General features: G+C 35.1%; 1 protein-coding gene across 3 annotated transcripts in view; it reads left to right on the top strand.

Moving 5' to 3' along the window:
* Window positions 1-15,322, top strand: part of LOC116279904 (membrane cofactor protein-like) — a 281,425-nt gene that overhangs the window by 257,659 nt on the left and 8,444 nt on the right. For 2 of the 3 annotated variants that reach the window (XM_072948463.1, XM_072948462.1), the window contains 5 exons: window positions 1,537-1,584; window positions 4,221-4,268; window positions 6,895-6,942; window positions 9,852-10,034; window positions 11,630-11,677. In XM_072948463.1, the coding sequence (XP_072804564.1) occupies window positions 1,537-1,584; window positions 4,221-4,268; window positions 6,895-6,942; window positions 9,852-10,034; window positions 11,630-11,677 (375 nt within the window). The remainder of the gene's footprint in view (window positions 1-1,536; window positions 1,585-4,220; window positions 4,269-6,894; window positions 6,943-9,851; window positions 10,035-11,629; window positions 11,678-15,322) is intronic. The other variant, XM_072948464.1, reaches the window with a different exon arrangement.

The raw sequence follows: 15,322 nt of genomic DNA on the forward strand, positions 1-15,322 counted from the left end.
ATGATATGGAACGGGCTCATTGAGGAGAATTTGGAAAATGTAGGAGGAAGATACGAAAAACTAATCAGTCACATATAATTATACTGCCTAGTGATAACTACTGTTAATATTTTAATTCTTTTTCTGCTAATCTTTCTTCATATATATTTCTATATACACACAGATAGCTTTCTTTTAAAAACACCTTCTTCTTTTATAGAACAGACCCCACTCCTTAGAGACAGACTGGAATAAAATGTATGCTATATCAGTTTTTACTTTCTCCAGGAAAAAAAATTAATTTCTGTTTATTAAAAAGGCATCAAATGACGACAGAAAGAGGGGTCAAGGGAAATGTCTAGAAGAAAATTAAGGAAATTAATATTTCCTAATCTCTATTTCCAAAAAATTTTATATTATGATCTATACAAAAAACACGCTAAAATGTAAATAAAAGAATAATTTTTATCATAGAAGTAGCTAGCTTATTTTTATATGGATTCAGAATACACTAAATGAACTAAGAAAGCACGGCTTTTAAGAATTTGTCAAATTAATAAACATATATTGATAGTTTCTAAATAAGTGGCCCTGGAGTCTCAATGGGTCCACATCTTTGTAGATCAAAAATGTATTTGGTATGATATTACGTGCCTTGCTCATGATCTCTAGAAAAATAACAGGACATTTCTGGATGTTGCACAACAGATTCACAGATGACTGTGTAATTCTGGATTTTAATAGTTGTTTTTAGATTGTATTCTGCCATATTTACCCTGATAAATATGAAGAGTAAGCTGGACATCGATTTGAATTTCAATTTAAAACCATGCAACAAAGAGGAAGAAAACAAACAAAAGCAACTGACAAACTGGGACAAATAATTGTAACTTCTATCACAAACAAGGGTAGTTGGCTTCTTTAGAATTTAAAATTCAAAGACTAACCCTCCCCTAATCACATCTCAGCTGTGAGTTTACTTTCCTGTTTAATGAAGGTATGGAACTCACAGCTCCACTACTGGCATTTATTGTGTTTGTCTTTTTCCTGTTGTCCTACTGTTTTCAAAGATTCAGGGGAATTATTCATATTAACAGGGTTACTAGAGCACCTGTTAAGAAATGCTGTAAAGCTGGTACCCCGTATCGCCCTAGAGTACCGTGGTGAGTTGAGGGCTGTGAAGATTCAGGGGGACAGACATGATTTTGTTGGATGATACATAAAGAAGTTATACCCAATCAGAAAAGGATACAAACTATCGAGTATACTACTGCTAGAAGAGCTCTTAAACACACTTAGTTTTAGGATTTATACTTGACTACTAGGATTTCCATTGTAAACTACAGTGTTGTGTTGTACATTTTATGCATTCATCCTTACCTACGTGTAAAAATGTATATTTAGACTGAATTCCTGGGAGTAAACTTGCAATCTTCTGGGTGTATGTGGACTTTTATTTTGCGAAACAATCAGTCTTTTTCTAAATCAAGCAAAAAAATGAAAGCCATAATTTTGTATTGATAAGGCTGGTGCATTGATTCAAATTTATTTCTGCAGGTAACAAGCCTCCCGCTTCAGCCAATCCTGCAGGTCCAAACTATTCAGGTACAGTATCCTTTTATCCTAATATTGTTCAGAACTTTATACGTGATGGCTACCTAATCATGCCTTATTTTAATTTGCATTTCTTCGGTTATCAGTGAGATTCAACTTTTTCTTCTCTGTATTTCTTTATATCTTATATTCTTTCTTCCTTTTTCTACTGGCTTTCTAAAATAGTTTTTTGGTGATCTGAAACTATAAAACGAAGCCCTAGTACCATGAACTGAACTTTTTTCCGACTTTTTTTTTTTGCCTTATTTTCACTAGTCAGTTTTATCTTTAAGATTTTTATACTATGCTATAAGATGTAGGTTGCTTTGTATAAAATGCAGCTACATGAGGGGTACACAAATAGAATTTTGTAAGTATTCGATCATTGCAAAAGCACGCAGAGTCAGATTAGATCCCCTGATCTTTCTCTAGCCTATTACCTCAGTTAATCACTGTTAACATTTAAGTGTCTCTATATATTTCTGTAGATCAAAATTCTTATATGTGCACATGTAGTTTGATGGATTTTTCCTCTCTTTTTCTAACACTGAAATGGTATCATTCTGTTCATGTATTTCTACAACTTACACTCTTTGAATTTAGTGTCTTCTTTGGAATTGTATTTTGATTTATTCTTATCTTTACTCAAGATGACTTCAATATACGTCGTCGTATTCGAACTCTTCTCCAATCAGCGGTCCTTCTATGTGCTAAAGTTTCACATTAACAGATAGTTGCGTGTATCAATCTGTTCCCTCCTGGCTGTGAGTGTTGTGTCCTTCTTATTAAAGCTTCTGGACTTCCCCATGCTGAAATCATAGAAACATTGCAACCATGCATCCTGATTGCGTTGCTTGCATTTAAATCTTTGGTACATTTGAAATCGTTCAGGTATGTGGGACGACCTTGTGTTCCTCTTCACTCCACCCACCCCCAGCCAATGTCAAAATAGTATCATTTGTTGAGTAAATTGTCCTCTCTCCAACACCTTTGAGGGGCCAGTTGTTGTCACCCGTTAAATCCATTGGCGTTCTCGTCTTCTGTAAGCTCCCTTGAACACTGTCCCAGTCTGTGCCAACAGGAAATCATTCTTTTCACTCTACTTGTAGAATAGGTCGTAATGTCTGGCAGGACGCTTTTGCCCTGAAATGTACAGACTACGCTAATCTTAATGTCTCCAGGTCAACTTTTATTTTCTTTTTCGGACCATCTCAGCTAATTAAGCAGCACTGGGTCCATGCACGTTCACGTCCAAGACTGTGCTCCATGTCCCAGACTGCAACCAGTTGCCTTCATTTTGCAAACTGAGACATTTCTGTTGTCCCCCCATTAAGACCAGTATTCCTACCACCCGCACCATTCTCCACCGCATAGAGTTATTATTTTTCTCTCTCCTGAGCATTCTTATTTGGCAACAGAAAGGAAACCTCATAGCCACTGAAAGGCAGGAAAAGTCTTTATCTATTGAAATGAACTGGGTGATTGCTGGCCGGGACTACTGATCAGCTGCTCTGCTTAAGTCTTGAGAGACTATTTGAATGTGATGGAAGGAATTATCTTCCTGATTTTAGGGATTGCACGTCTGGCTTCTCTTTACAGCAGCAGAAGCACGAGACAAGAGCAAGAATGGGTAGAGCACGAGCCTGGGCAGAGGGTACTCAGGGTGCTAGGGAGGCTCTGCTCACTCAAGTCACATCTCAGCTGTGAGTTTACTTTCCTGTTTAATGATGGTGTGGAAGTCAAAGCTCCATGACTGGCCTCTGTTGTGTTTGTCTTTTTCCTTTTGAACTTATATTTCCAAAGATAGAGGGGAATTATTCATATTAACATGGTAATTAGAGCTCCTGTTTGGAAATGCTTTAAAGCTGGTACCCCGTTTCGCCCTAGAGTACCGGGGTGAGGTGAGGGCTGTGAAGATTCGGGGGACAGAGGTGATTTTGTTGGATGATACGTGAAGAAGTTGTACTCATTGGCCCATCCCTGTTTAGTCACAAGGTCCTAGTGAAAATACACACTGTGACTATGTTTGCTGGTATGCTACATTGAAACAGTGGACCGTAAACACTTCTTAAGGACTGAGAAAACATTGGTTCTTTTTCATCTTGGAAGACGAGGGGAATTAATTGTTTGTAAGACAAAGCTTACGTGGAGAAGAAACTACCGGGATTAAAAGAAACATGAAAATCAACTCTCCTTATGGGATTGTTAATCATTTTTTTATCATCAGTTTCAGATACACTATACCAAAAGCACCAGGAGCAACATAAATGATGTTAAGTGAGGTTTAAATGTGCTAATGTGAAAGAATGTCCAAGACATACTATGCCGACCAGAAAAAGATACAAACTATGCAATATACTACTACTTGAAGAGCTTTTAAACCACACTAAGTTTTAGGATTTATACTTGACTCCTACATTTCCATTATAAACTACAGATTTGTGTTGTACAACTTATGCATACCTCCTCACCTACGTGTAAAAATGTATATTTAGACTGAATTCCTGGGAGTAAACTTGCAATCTTCTGGGTGTATGTGGATTTTTATTTTGAGAAACAATCAGTCTTTTCCTAAATCAAGCAAAAAAATGAAATGCATACTTTTGTATTGATAAGGCTGGTGCATTGTTTCAAATTTCTTTCTGCAGGTACCAAGCCTCCCGCTTCAGCCAATCCTGCAGGTCCAACCTATCCAGGTACAGTAACCTTTTATCCCTCTAACATTGTTCAGAACTTTATACGTGATGGCTACCTAATCATGCCTTATTTTAATTTGCATTTCTTCGGTTCTCAGTAGATTCAACTTTTCCTTCTCTGTATTTCTTTTTTTCTTATATTGTTTCTTCCCTTTTCTACTGGCTTTTTAAAATAGGTTTTCGGTGATGTGACACTATAAAATGAAGCCCTATTACCATAAAGTGAACTTTTCTCCGGCGTTTCTATTTTTGCCTTATTTTCACTAGTCAGGTTTATCTGTAAGATTTTTCTACCATGCTATAAGATGTAGGTTGCTTTGTATAAAATGTAGCTTCATGAAGGGTACACAAATAGAATTTTGTAAGTATTCGATCATTGCAAAAGCACGCAGAGTCAAATTAGATCCCCTGATCTTTCTCTAGCCTATTATCTGAGTTAATCACTGCTAATAGTTTACAGTGTCTCTATATGTTTCTGTAGATCAAAATTCTTACATGTGTAGTTGCACATTTAGTTTGTAGATTTTTCCTCTGTTTTTATTACACAGAAATTGTATCATTATGATCATATGTTTCTAAAAACTTATTCTTTTTGAATTTAATGTCTTGTTTGGAATATAATTTGATTTATTCTTATCCTTACTCATGATGACTTCAATATACATCGTCATATTCAAACTCTTGTCCAATCAGCGGTCCTTCTAAGTGCTAAAGTTTACATCAAGAGATAGTTGTATATATCAGTCTTTTTCCTCCTGGCTATGAGTGTTGTGTCTTTCTTCTAAAATTCTCAAGACTTCCCCATGCTGAAATCATACAAACATTGCAACCATGCATCCTGATTGCATTGTTTGCATTTAAAACTTTGGTACATTTGAAATCGTTCAGGTATGTGGGATGACCATGTGTTCCTCTTCACTCCACAAACCCCCAGCCAATGGCAAAGTGGTATCATTAGTTGAGTAAATTGTCCTCCCTCCAACAGTTTTCAGGGGCCAGTTGTTGTCACCCGTTAAATCCACAGGCATTCTCGTCTTCTGAAAGCTCCCTTGAGCTCTGTCCCAGTCTGTGCCAACAGCAAATCATTCATTTCACTGTACTTCTACAGTAAGTCTTAATGTCTGGCAGAACACTTTTGTCATATATACAGGCTACGCTAATCATAATGTCTCCAGGTTAACTTTTATTTCTTTTCAGACCATTTCAGCTAATTTAGTAGCACTGAGTCCTTTCACTTTCAGGTCCAAGACTGTGCTCCATGTCCCAGACTGCAACCAGTTGGCGTCATTTTACAAACTGGGACATATCTGTTGCCCCCTTTAAGACCAGTATTCCTTCCTCCCGCACCATTCTCCACCGCATAGAGTTATTATTTTTCTCTCTCCTGGGCATTCTTATTTGGCAACAGAAAGGAAACCTCATAGCCACTGAAAGGCAGGAAAAGTCTTTATCTATTGAAATGAACTGGGTGATTGCTGGCCGGGACTACTGATCAGCTGCTCTGCTTAAGTCTTGAGAGACTATTTGAATGTGATGGAAGGAATTATCTTCCTGATTTTAGGGATTGCACGTCTGGCTTCTCTTTACAGCAGCAGAAGCACGAGACAAGAGCAAGAATGGGTAGAGCACGAGCCTGGGCAGAGGGTACTCAGGGTGCTGGGGGGGCTCTGCTCACTCAAGTTAACAACACTGCTGTGAGTTTACTTTCCTGTTTAATGAAGGTGTGGAAGTCAAAGCTCCATGACTGGCCTCTGTTGTGTTTGTCTTTTTCCTTTTGAACTTATATTTCCAAAGATAGAGGGGAATTATTCATATTAACATGGTAATTAGAGCTCCTGTTTGGAAATGCTTTAAAGCTGGTACCCCGTTTCGCCCTAGAGTACCGGGGTGAGGTGAGGGCTGTGAAGATTCGGGGGACAGAGGTGATTTTGTTGGATGATACGTGAAGAAGTTGTACTCATTGGCCCATCCCTGTTTAGTCACAAGGTCCTAGTGAAAATACACACTGTGACTATGTTTGCTGGTATGCTACATTGAAACAGTGGACCGTAAACACTTCTTAAGGACTGAGAAAACATTGATACTCTTTCAGCTTGGGAGACGAGGGGAATTAATTGTTTGTAAGACAAAGCTTATGTGGAGAAGAAACTACTGGGATTAAAAGAAACTTGAAAATCAACTCTCCTTATGCGATTGTTAATCATTGTTTAATCATCAGTTTCTGTAAGAGCATACCAAAAGCTCCAGTACTAACATGAATGTTGTTAAGTCAGGTTAAATGTGCTAATACGAAATAATGTCCAAGACATAGTATGCCAACCAGTAAAATATACAAACTATGGTATATAATACTACTTGAAGCTTTTAACGCCCACTAAGTTTTATGATTTATATTTGACTACTAGTATTTCCACTCTAAACTACAGAGTTTTTTGTACATTGTATGCATACATCCTTACCTACATGTGCAAATATATATTTAGACTGAATTCCTTGTAGTAGACTTACAAAGATGAGTGTATGCGTGTTTTTCACTTGAGTAATAATCATTTCTTTCTTAAGCAAATGATGAAATACATAATTTTGTTTTGATTAGGCTTGTGCTTTGACTCAAATTTTATTGCAGGTAGCAAGACCGCCTCTTCAGCCAATCCTGCAGGTCCGAACTATCCAGGTTCAGTAACTCTTTATCCTTCTTATATTATTAAGAACTTTATAGGTGATGTTCCAAATCATGTTTTATTTTATTTTACATTCCTTTAATATCAGTGAGATTCAACTTTTTCTTCTCTATGTTTATGTATTGTATTTTTTCTTCCTTTTTCTATTGGCTTTCTAAATTACTTTTTCAGTGATTTGACTCTATAAAATGAAGCCCCAATTACCATGAAGTGAACTTTTTTCTGTTGTTTGTATTTTTGCCTTATTTTCACTAGTCAGTTATTTTCTTCAAGTTTTTTATACTATGCTAATAGATGAAGTTTGCTTTGTGTAACATTTAGCTACATGACGGGTACACAAATATAATTTTGTAAGTTTTCAAACATTTTAAAAGTATTCAGAGTCAAATTAGATCCCCTGATCTTTCTCTAGCCTATTATCTGAGTTAATCACTGTTAATTGTTTAGAGTGTCTATATATATTTTTGTAGATCAAAATCCTTATCGTGTAGTTATACATTTAGTTTGGTAGATTTTTCCTCTGTTTTTCTTATACAGAAATTGTGTCATTCTGTTCATATGTTTCTGAAACTTATGCTTTTTCTAATTAACGTCTTGTTTGGAATTGTATTTTGATTTCTTCTTACCCTTATTGTGATGACCTTACTATATGTCGCCTATTTTATCTAACTGTTCTCCAATCAGCGGTCATTATATGTGCTAAAGTTTTACATTAACAGATAGTTGCGTGTATCAATCTGTTCCCTCCTGGCTGTGAGTGTTGTGTCCTTCTTATTAAAGCTTCTGGACTTCCCCATGCTGAAATCATAGAAACTTTGCAACCATGCATCCTGGGATTGCGTTGTTCGCATTTAAATCTTTGGTACATTTGAAATCATTCAGGTATGTGGAATGAGCTTGTGTTCCTCTTCATTCCACCCACCCCCAGCCAATGGCAAAGTAGTACCATTTGTTGAGTAAATTGTCTTCTCTCCAACTGTTTTAAGGGGCCAATTTTTGTCACCCATTAAATCCATAGGCGTTCTAGTCTTCTGTAGGCTCCCTTGAACTCTGTCCCAGTCTGTGCCAACAGCAAATCATTCTTTTCACTCTACTTCTAGAATGTGTTTTAATGTCAGGCAGAATGCTTCCTGTCCACAATTGTACAGGCTACACTCATGTTAATGTTCCCAGATCAACTTTTATTTTCTTTTTCTTACCATTTCAGCTAATTAAGCAGCTTTCAATAAATTCACTTCCAGGTCCAAAACTGTGCTTGATTTCCCAGACTGTAACCAGTTAGCTTCATTTTTCATACTGTGACATTTCTGTCATATTCCAAATAAGGCCAATATTTCCCCTATCTGCACTGTTCCCCACCTCATAGAGTTATTATTTTTCTCTCTCCTGGGCATTCTTATTTGGCAACAGAAAGGAAATCTCACAGCCACTGAAAGGCAGGAAAAGTCTTTATTTACCGAAATGATGTAGGTCCTTTCTGGCTAGGACTACTGATCAGCTCCTCTGCTTAAGTCTTTGGAAACTATTTTGACATGGTAGAAGGAATTATCTTCCTGATTTCAGGGCTTCCACCTCTTGGTTCTCTTTCAAGCAGCAGAAGCAAGAGAGAAAAGGAAGAATTGGTAGAGCCTTAGCCTGGGCAGAGAACACTCAGGGTCCTATGTTGCTACCTAAGAAATGCAGTGACGCTAGTGGGTTAAATAAAAACTTTAAATTTACCAAGGAACTCCCAGCTAACTAAACACATTGTTATAAAACTACTGAAAACAAAGCAAAAGAGAGAAAGAAATGAAGAATGGAAGGAAGGAAAGAGGGATGAAAGAAGGAAGAAAAAGAACAAAGGAAGGAAGAAAGAAAGAAATAAAAGGGAGCCAGCAAGAGTGGTAAAAGATATATTAAAGTCACAGCCACCTAACCACCACCTTACCCAACTTCACTTCTCTTAGGGAACTATAAAAAATAAGTGCTGCTAATGTGTTATAAGAAAAATTAAGCACTTAAACTAGAATTCTTTTCAGGGAGACATCTTTCAAAGCTGAAAGTGAAATAAACAAAACTTGTTTTAGATATACAAAATCTAAGGGAATTTGTTATTAGTGACTTGAACACGAGAATTGATAAACAAAGTTCACATAGTTGAAGAGAAATGATACCTGATGGAAATCTTGATCCAAGGAAAAGGAGGAAGAATACTCTTCAGGTTTAAAAGGCTTTATGTTATCTGGCCATCATCCACTTCTCAGATTTCACCTCATAAGATGTTCTCTGGAACTCACTGCCCAGCCCAGTGTTTTTTAGTTTTGGTTCTTTTTTTCCCAATTCTGCAAAAGTAATCCTGAAGTCAGTCTAGAGGGCATGACCTGTATTTTACTTCTGAACAAGTAGAGTAGAGTGCGGAATACCAGAGTACACCAGCGTGAGGCCTAAGCATTTTGCATGGCTGGACTTTTCAACTTTTAAGTTTGAGTATTTAAAGTATTACCTTCTCCAAAAAGTCTTCGCTACCTTTCTAAAAGAGTGGGGAACTCTAACTAGTGTCACCATGATCTTTAAAAAAAAAACAGTCCTAGAGCTGAAAAGTATCAAAAGTTGCTTTTGAACTCACCTTGAATTTGTATCTGGTAGTGAGATCTTCCTCAAAACTTGTCACTAATGGAAAAAAAAAAATGAAGAAAGCCAATGAACTATAATACATTCTGTTCTAGGTGGAAAAACGTTCTTAGGTTTCTCTAAATCTTTTTGCCTAGAATTCAAATGCACAAATAAAGTCTTTTTGTTTCTTCACTTAACATCTTGCCTTTCATTTCTTGCCTCTTTCCCTCCACTTGAAATTACTACTTCGCGCTAGTTTTTCTGTGTGAATGTAGCTTTCTATTAATTCTGGAATTTCTTCACTTTTCAGAAGTCACATGTAAACCTCCAGTGCTCGAGCATGGAAAAGTGATATCAGAAAGTAGAGAATTATTTTCCTACAGAGACGCGGTGATACTTGAATGCCTCCAGGGCTTTTCCCTTAATGGCAGCCACGCAGTCTTCTGTGGTGGCAACAGTACTTGGGAGCCTGAGATGCCAAAGTGCATTAAAGGTACAAATGTCTTTTCCTTCTGTCTTTTAACTTTCCCTTTTAGTTTTTATTTTTTTCTCAATGAAAAGAATAAAAGAAAAGAAGCACTCTGAGTATTTAATTCAGACTTATATTCATTTCCATGACAGATATTTGACAAAATTTACATAAAATTCTGCTGTTGTGGTTTTGCATGCTTTTAGAGAGTCAGCACATTATGTGCTAGCACATTACACAGGTATACTAATTTCTCTCCTTTGGTATTTTTATGTCTGGAAAGAGGTAAGAATCATTTTTCCGAGTAAATTGAAGCATGGGAATTTTGCCTTGAAATAAGTCAAGAATGAGAGGCACAATTCATATCACTTAAATGAGGGGAAAGCAGTACTCCCAAGTGGTTGATCCTACATTATTTTGTTTTTCAGTGCTGGTTCGTCTCTATAGACTTCCAGTATTAAGCCATTCACATTTAGTAATGTCTTGCTGATAATTTACAAAAGCATCCTTTAAGTTCCTGGGATTTACAGTCACCATTTTTAGTAACAAAAAGAGGAAGAACACACTACAATTATGTTAGCATGATAATTAGAACACCTTTTTATAATTTCTGTAAAGCTAGTAGCCTGTAGCCTCCTAGAGTAGCTTGGTGAATGCTGGGAATTTTAGGGGGAAAGAGGTGATTTTTGTTCGATGATATGTCAAGACTGCATATAAATTTGTACTTATTGGCCCATCCCTGTTTAGTCACATGGTCCTAGTAAGAATATGCACTGTGGCAGACTATGTTTGTTGATATGCTGTTTTTAAAGGTTTGACCATAAGCATTTTTTAAGGACTTATAAAATAATGATACAGTTGAGCATTTGAAGAAGAGGGGAATTGTTTGTGAGAAAAAGCTCATGGAGAGAAGAAACTGTAGGGATCTTTTTTTTAAAAAATGAATATCAGTTCTCCTATTGGATTGTTAATCAGATTTTATCATCAGTTAGAGAAAGACTATACTAAAAGCATCAGTAGAAACATAAAATGGTGTTAAGTCAGTTTTAAAACTGCTAAGAAAAAATGTCCAAAATACTAAGTGAAATAAAAAGATACAAATTGTGGAATAAAATAGTGCTTGCATCTTTTACTCTTTCAAAAAAACAGCTTTTGGTTTGATTGACTTTTTTCTGTTGTTTTTTTAATCTCTATTTTATTTATTTCCTCCCTGATCTTCATTATTTCCTTCCTTCTGCTGACTTTTGGGTTTTTTGCTCTTCTTTTTCTAATTCTTTTAGCTGCTAGGTTAGATTGTTTATTTGACAATCTAACCCACCTTCCTTTCTTTGAGGAAGGTCTTTTTTAAAAGAATACTAAGTTTTATGATTTATAGTTACTTAACTACTAGGATATCCATTATAAAGTAAAAAGTTGTATCGAACATTTTATGCATACTTCCTTACCTACTCATGCAAATATATGTTTAGACTAAATACTCAAGAGCAGAATTGCAAAGTTCTGAGTGTATCTGTATTACTTATTTTGAGAAATAATTAAACTTTCTCTAAAATATAAAAATTAAATGCATAATTTTATATTGATAAGGCTGGTGCATTGAGTCAAATTTATTTTTTCAGGTTATGATTCTACTGATACAATCAAGGAGCCAGTTTCAAACCATCCAGGTTCAGTAACTCTGTACTTATATTGTTAAGAACTTTATCAGGTGATGGGTACAAAATCATGTCTTATTTAATTTACATTTCTTTAATTATCAATGAGGTTGAACTTTTTCTTGTCTACGTTTATTTATTCATATTCTTTTTTCCTTTTTCTAGTAGGTTTCCAAAATATTTTTCTTGTTGATTTGAATTTATTATAAATTAAACCTTTTTCATGTGAAGTGATCTATTTTCCTAAGTTTTTTTTTTTTGCCTTATTTTCACTATCAGTTTTCTTTTAAGATTTTTATACTATACTATTAGATGTAGGTTGCTTTTTATAAATTTTTGTTATATGATTGGTACACAAATATATTTTTGTAAATTTTCAAACATTGCAAAAGTATACAGAGTGAAATTAGATCCCCTGATCTCTCTCTAGCCTATTACCTGAGTTAATCACTGTTAATAGTTTAGAGTATCTCTATATATTTCTGTAGATCAAAATCCTTTTATGTGTAGTTATATATTTAGTTTGGTGGGGTTTTTTCCTCTTTTTTTCTTATACAGAAATGGTATCACTCTCTTCATATTTTTCTGAAACTTTCACTTTTTATATTTAACGTCTGGTTTGGAATTGTATTTTGATTTATTCGTATCCTTATTCTTGATGACTTTAATATATATCATCACATTTTATCTAACTATCCTCCAATCTGGTCATTTATATGTGCTAAAGTTTTATATTCATAGGGAGTTGGTTGTATCAATCTTTTCCCAAATGGCTGTGAATGTTGTGTCTTTCTTATAAAAGCTTCTGGACTTCCCCATGCTGAAATCATAGAAACATTGCAACCATGCATCCTGATTGCATTGTTTGCATTTAAATCTTTGGTACATTTGAAATCATTAAGGTATGTGGAATGAGCTTGTGTCCCTCTTCACTCCACCTACCCCCATCCAATGGCAAAGTAGTATCATTTGTTGAATAAGTTGTCTTCCCTCCAAACTGTTTTGAAAGGCTAGCTTTTATCACACGTTAAATCCATAGGCATTCTAGCCTTCTATAGGCTCTCTTGAATTCTGTGCCTGTCTGTGCCAAAACCGAATCATTTTTTTGTTGTTCTAGTAACATAATATGTTTTAATGTCTGGCAGAACACTTCTTGTTCAGAAGTGTACAGGCTACACTCATGATAATTTTTCTAGATCAATTTTTATTTAATTTTTCTTATCATTTCAGCCAACTCAGTAGCATTAAGTACATTCACATTGTTGTATAACCATCATTACTATTTATCTTTAAAACTTGTTCATTATCTCAAACTAAAACTTTATACCCATTAAGCAGTAATTCTCCATTCCCAAACCTCTTCCCAGCTTCAGTAACGTCTGTTCTCCTTTCTGTCTCTATGAATTTGACTTACCTAGGTACCTTGTATAAGTGGACTTTTATATGTGTCTTTTGTGTCTAGCTTATTTCACTTAGCATAATGTCTGCAAAGTTCATCCACAAGGTATCATGTATCAGAACTTTATTTCTTTTTATGGCTAAAAATATTCCAGTGTTTGTATATGCAACATTTTGTTTATTCATTCATCTGTTGATAGATACTCTGTTGCTTTTACCTTTTGGCTAATATTCTAAATTCTGCTTCTCAGAATATTGGCATCTAAGTATCTGTTTGAATCTTTATTTTCAACTTTTGGGGGTATATACCTAGGAATGGAATTGTTGAGTTATAGATTAGCACTTGTCTAATTTGGGGAAGGAACAGCCATACTGTCTTCCATTTTAAAAAAAAATGTTTTTAAGTGCCATCATTTTCATTCCCAACAGTGATGCACAAAGTTTCCAATTTCTTGACCTCTTTGCCAATACGTGTTAATTTATGAGTTTTGATAATAGTTATAATCTGTTAGTTAATAAATGTGAAATAGTATCTCATTGTGGCTTTTATTTACATTTCCCTAATAATTAGTGATGTTGAACATCTTTCAAGTGCTTCTTGACTATTTGCATATCTTCTTTGGAGAAATGTTTATTCAAGCCCCTTGCCTATTTGTAAAATATTTTTTGTCATTGTTGTTATTGAGTTTTAGGAGTTTTTTGCATATTTTGGATATTAATACCTTATAAGTGTAAAACTTCACTCTTTTTGATGTGAATATCCAGTTTTCCGAAATTGTTGGTTGAAAAGACCACCCTTTACCCAAGGAATGTTCTTTGCATCCTTGTAAGCAATCATTTTGTTCATATAAGTGAGGGTTTATATATGGGCTCTATATTCTATACCATTGCTCTATATGTCTGTCTTTATGCCAGTAACATTTTGTTTAATTATTGTAGCTTTTTGGTAAATTTTAAAATCAGGAAGTGTGAGTTCTCTCAACTTTTCTTTTTCAAGATTGTCTTGACTGTTAGTCCCTTAAGATTCCATGTGAATTATAGATTACATGTTTCTGTGTCTGCAAAATGCATTTTCAAGATGGTGATGGGGAGTGTAATTAATCCGTAAATAACTTCAAATTGTATATATATGTATTTGATTGAAGTATAGTCAGTTTCAAATGTTGTGTCATTTCTGATGTATAGCATAATGCTTCACTCATAAATGAACATACATGTATTCATTTTCATATTCTTTTTCACCATAAATTACTATAAAATGTTGAATATAGTTCCCTGTGCTATACAGTATGAACTTGTTGTTTATCTATTTTATGTATATTAGTATCTGCAAATCTCAAACTCCCAAATTATCCCTTCCCACCCATTGTCTCCCTGGTAACCATAAGTTTGTTTTCTATGTCTGTGAGACTGTTCCTGTTTTGAAAATAAGTTCATCTGTCCTTTTTCATTTATTTTAAGACTCCACATGTAAGTGATATCATATAGTATTTCTCTTTCTCTCTCTGGCTTACTTCACTTAGAATGATAATCTCTAGGTCCATCTATGTTGCTACAAATAGCAGTATTTTACTATTTTTGGGGGCTGAGTAGAATTTCATTGTATAAATATACTTCTTTATCCAGTCATCTCTCAATGGACATTTAGGTTGTTTCCATGTCTTAACTATTGTAAATAGTGCTGCTGTGAACATTGGGGTGCATGTATCCCAGGAGTGGGATTGCTGGATCATATGGTAAGTCTATTTTTAGTCTTTTCAGGATTCTCCATACTGTCTTCCATAACAGCTGCACCAAACTACATTCCCACCAACAGAGTAGGAGTGCTCCATTTTCTCCATACCCTCTTTGGTATTTATCATTTATGGACTTTTGAATGATGGTCATTCTGACTGGTGTGAGGTGATACCTCCTTGTAGTCTTGATTTGCATTTCTCTGATAATTAGTGATATAGAGCATTTTTTCATGTGCTTATTGGCCATTTGTATATCTTCATTGAAGAATTGCTTGTTTAGGTCTTCTGCCCACTTTTGGATTGGCTGTTTGTTTTTTCTCATTAAGTTGTATGAGCTGTTTATATATTCTGGAGATTAAGCCCTTGTCAGTCTCATCTTTTGCAAATATTTTCTCCAATTCCATAAGTTGTCTCTTTGTTTTGCTTATGATTTCTTTTGCTGTGTAAAATCTTATAAGTTGAATTAGGTCCCATTTGTTTATTTATGCTTTTATTTCTATTGTTTGGGTAGACTTCCCTATGA

This window comes from Vicugna pacos, chromosome 23 (genome assembly GCF_048564905.1).
Source record: "Vicugna pacos chromosome 23, VicPac4, whole genome shotgun sequence".
Taxonomy (NCBI): domain Eukaryota; kingdom Metazoa; phylum Chordata; class Mammalia; order Artiodactyla; family Camelidae; genus Vicugna; species Vicugna pacos.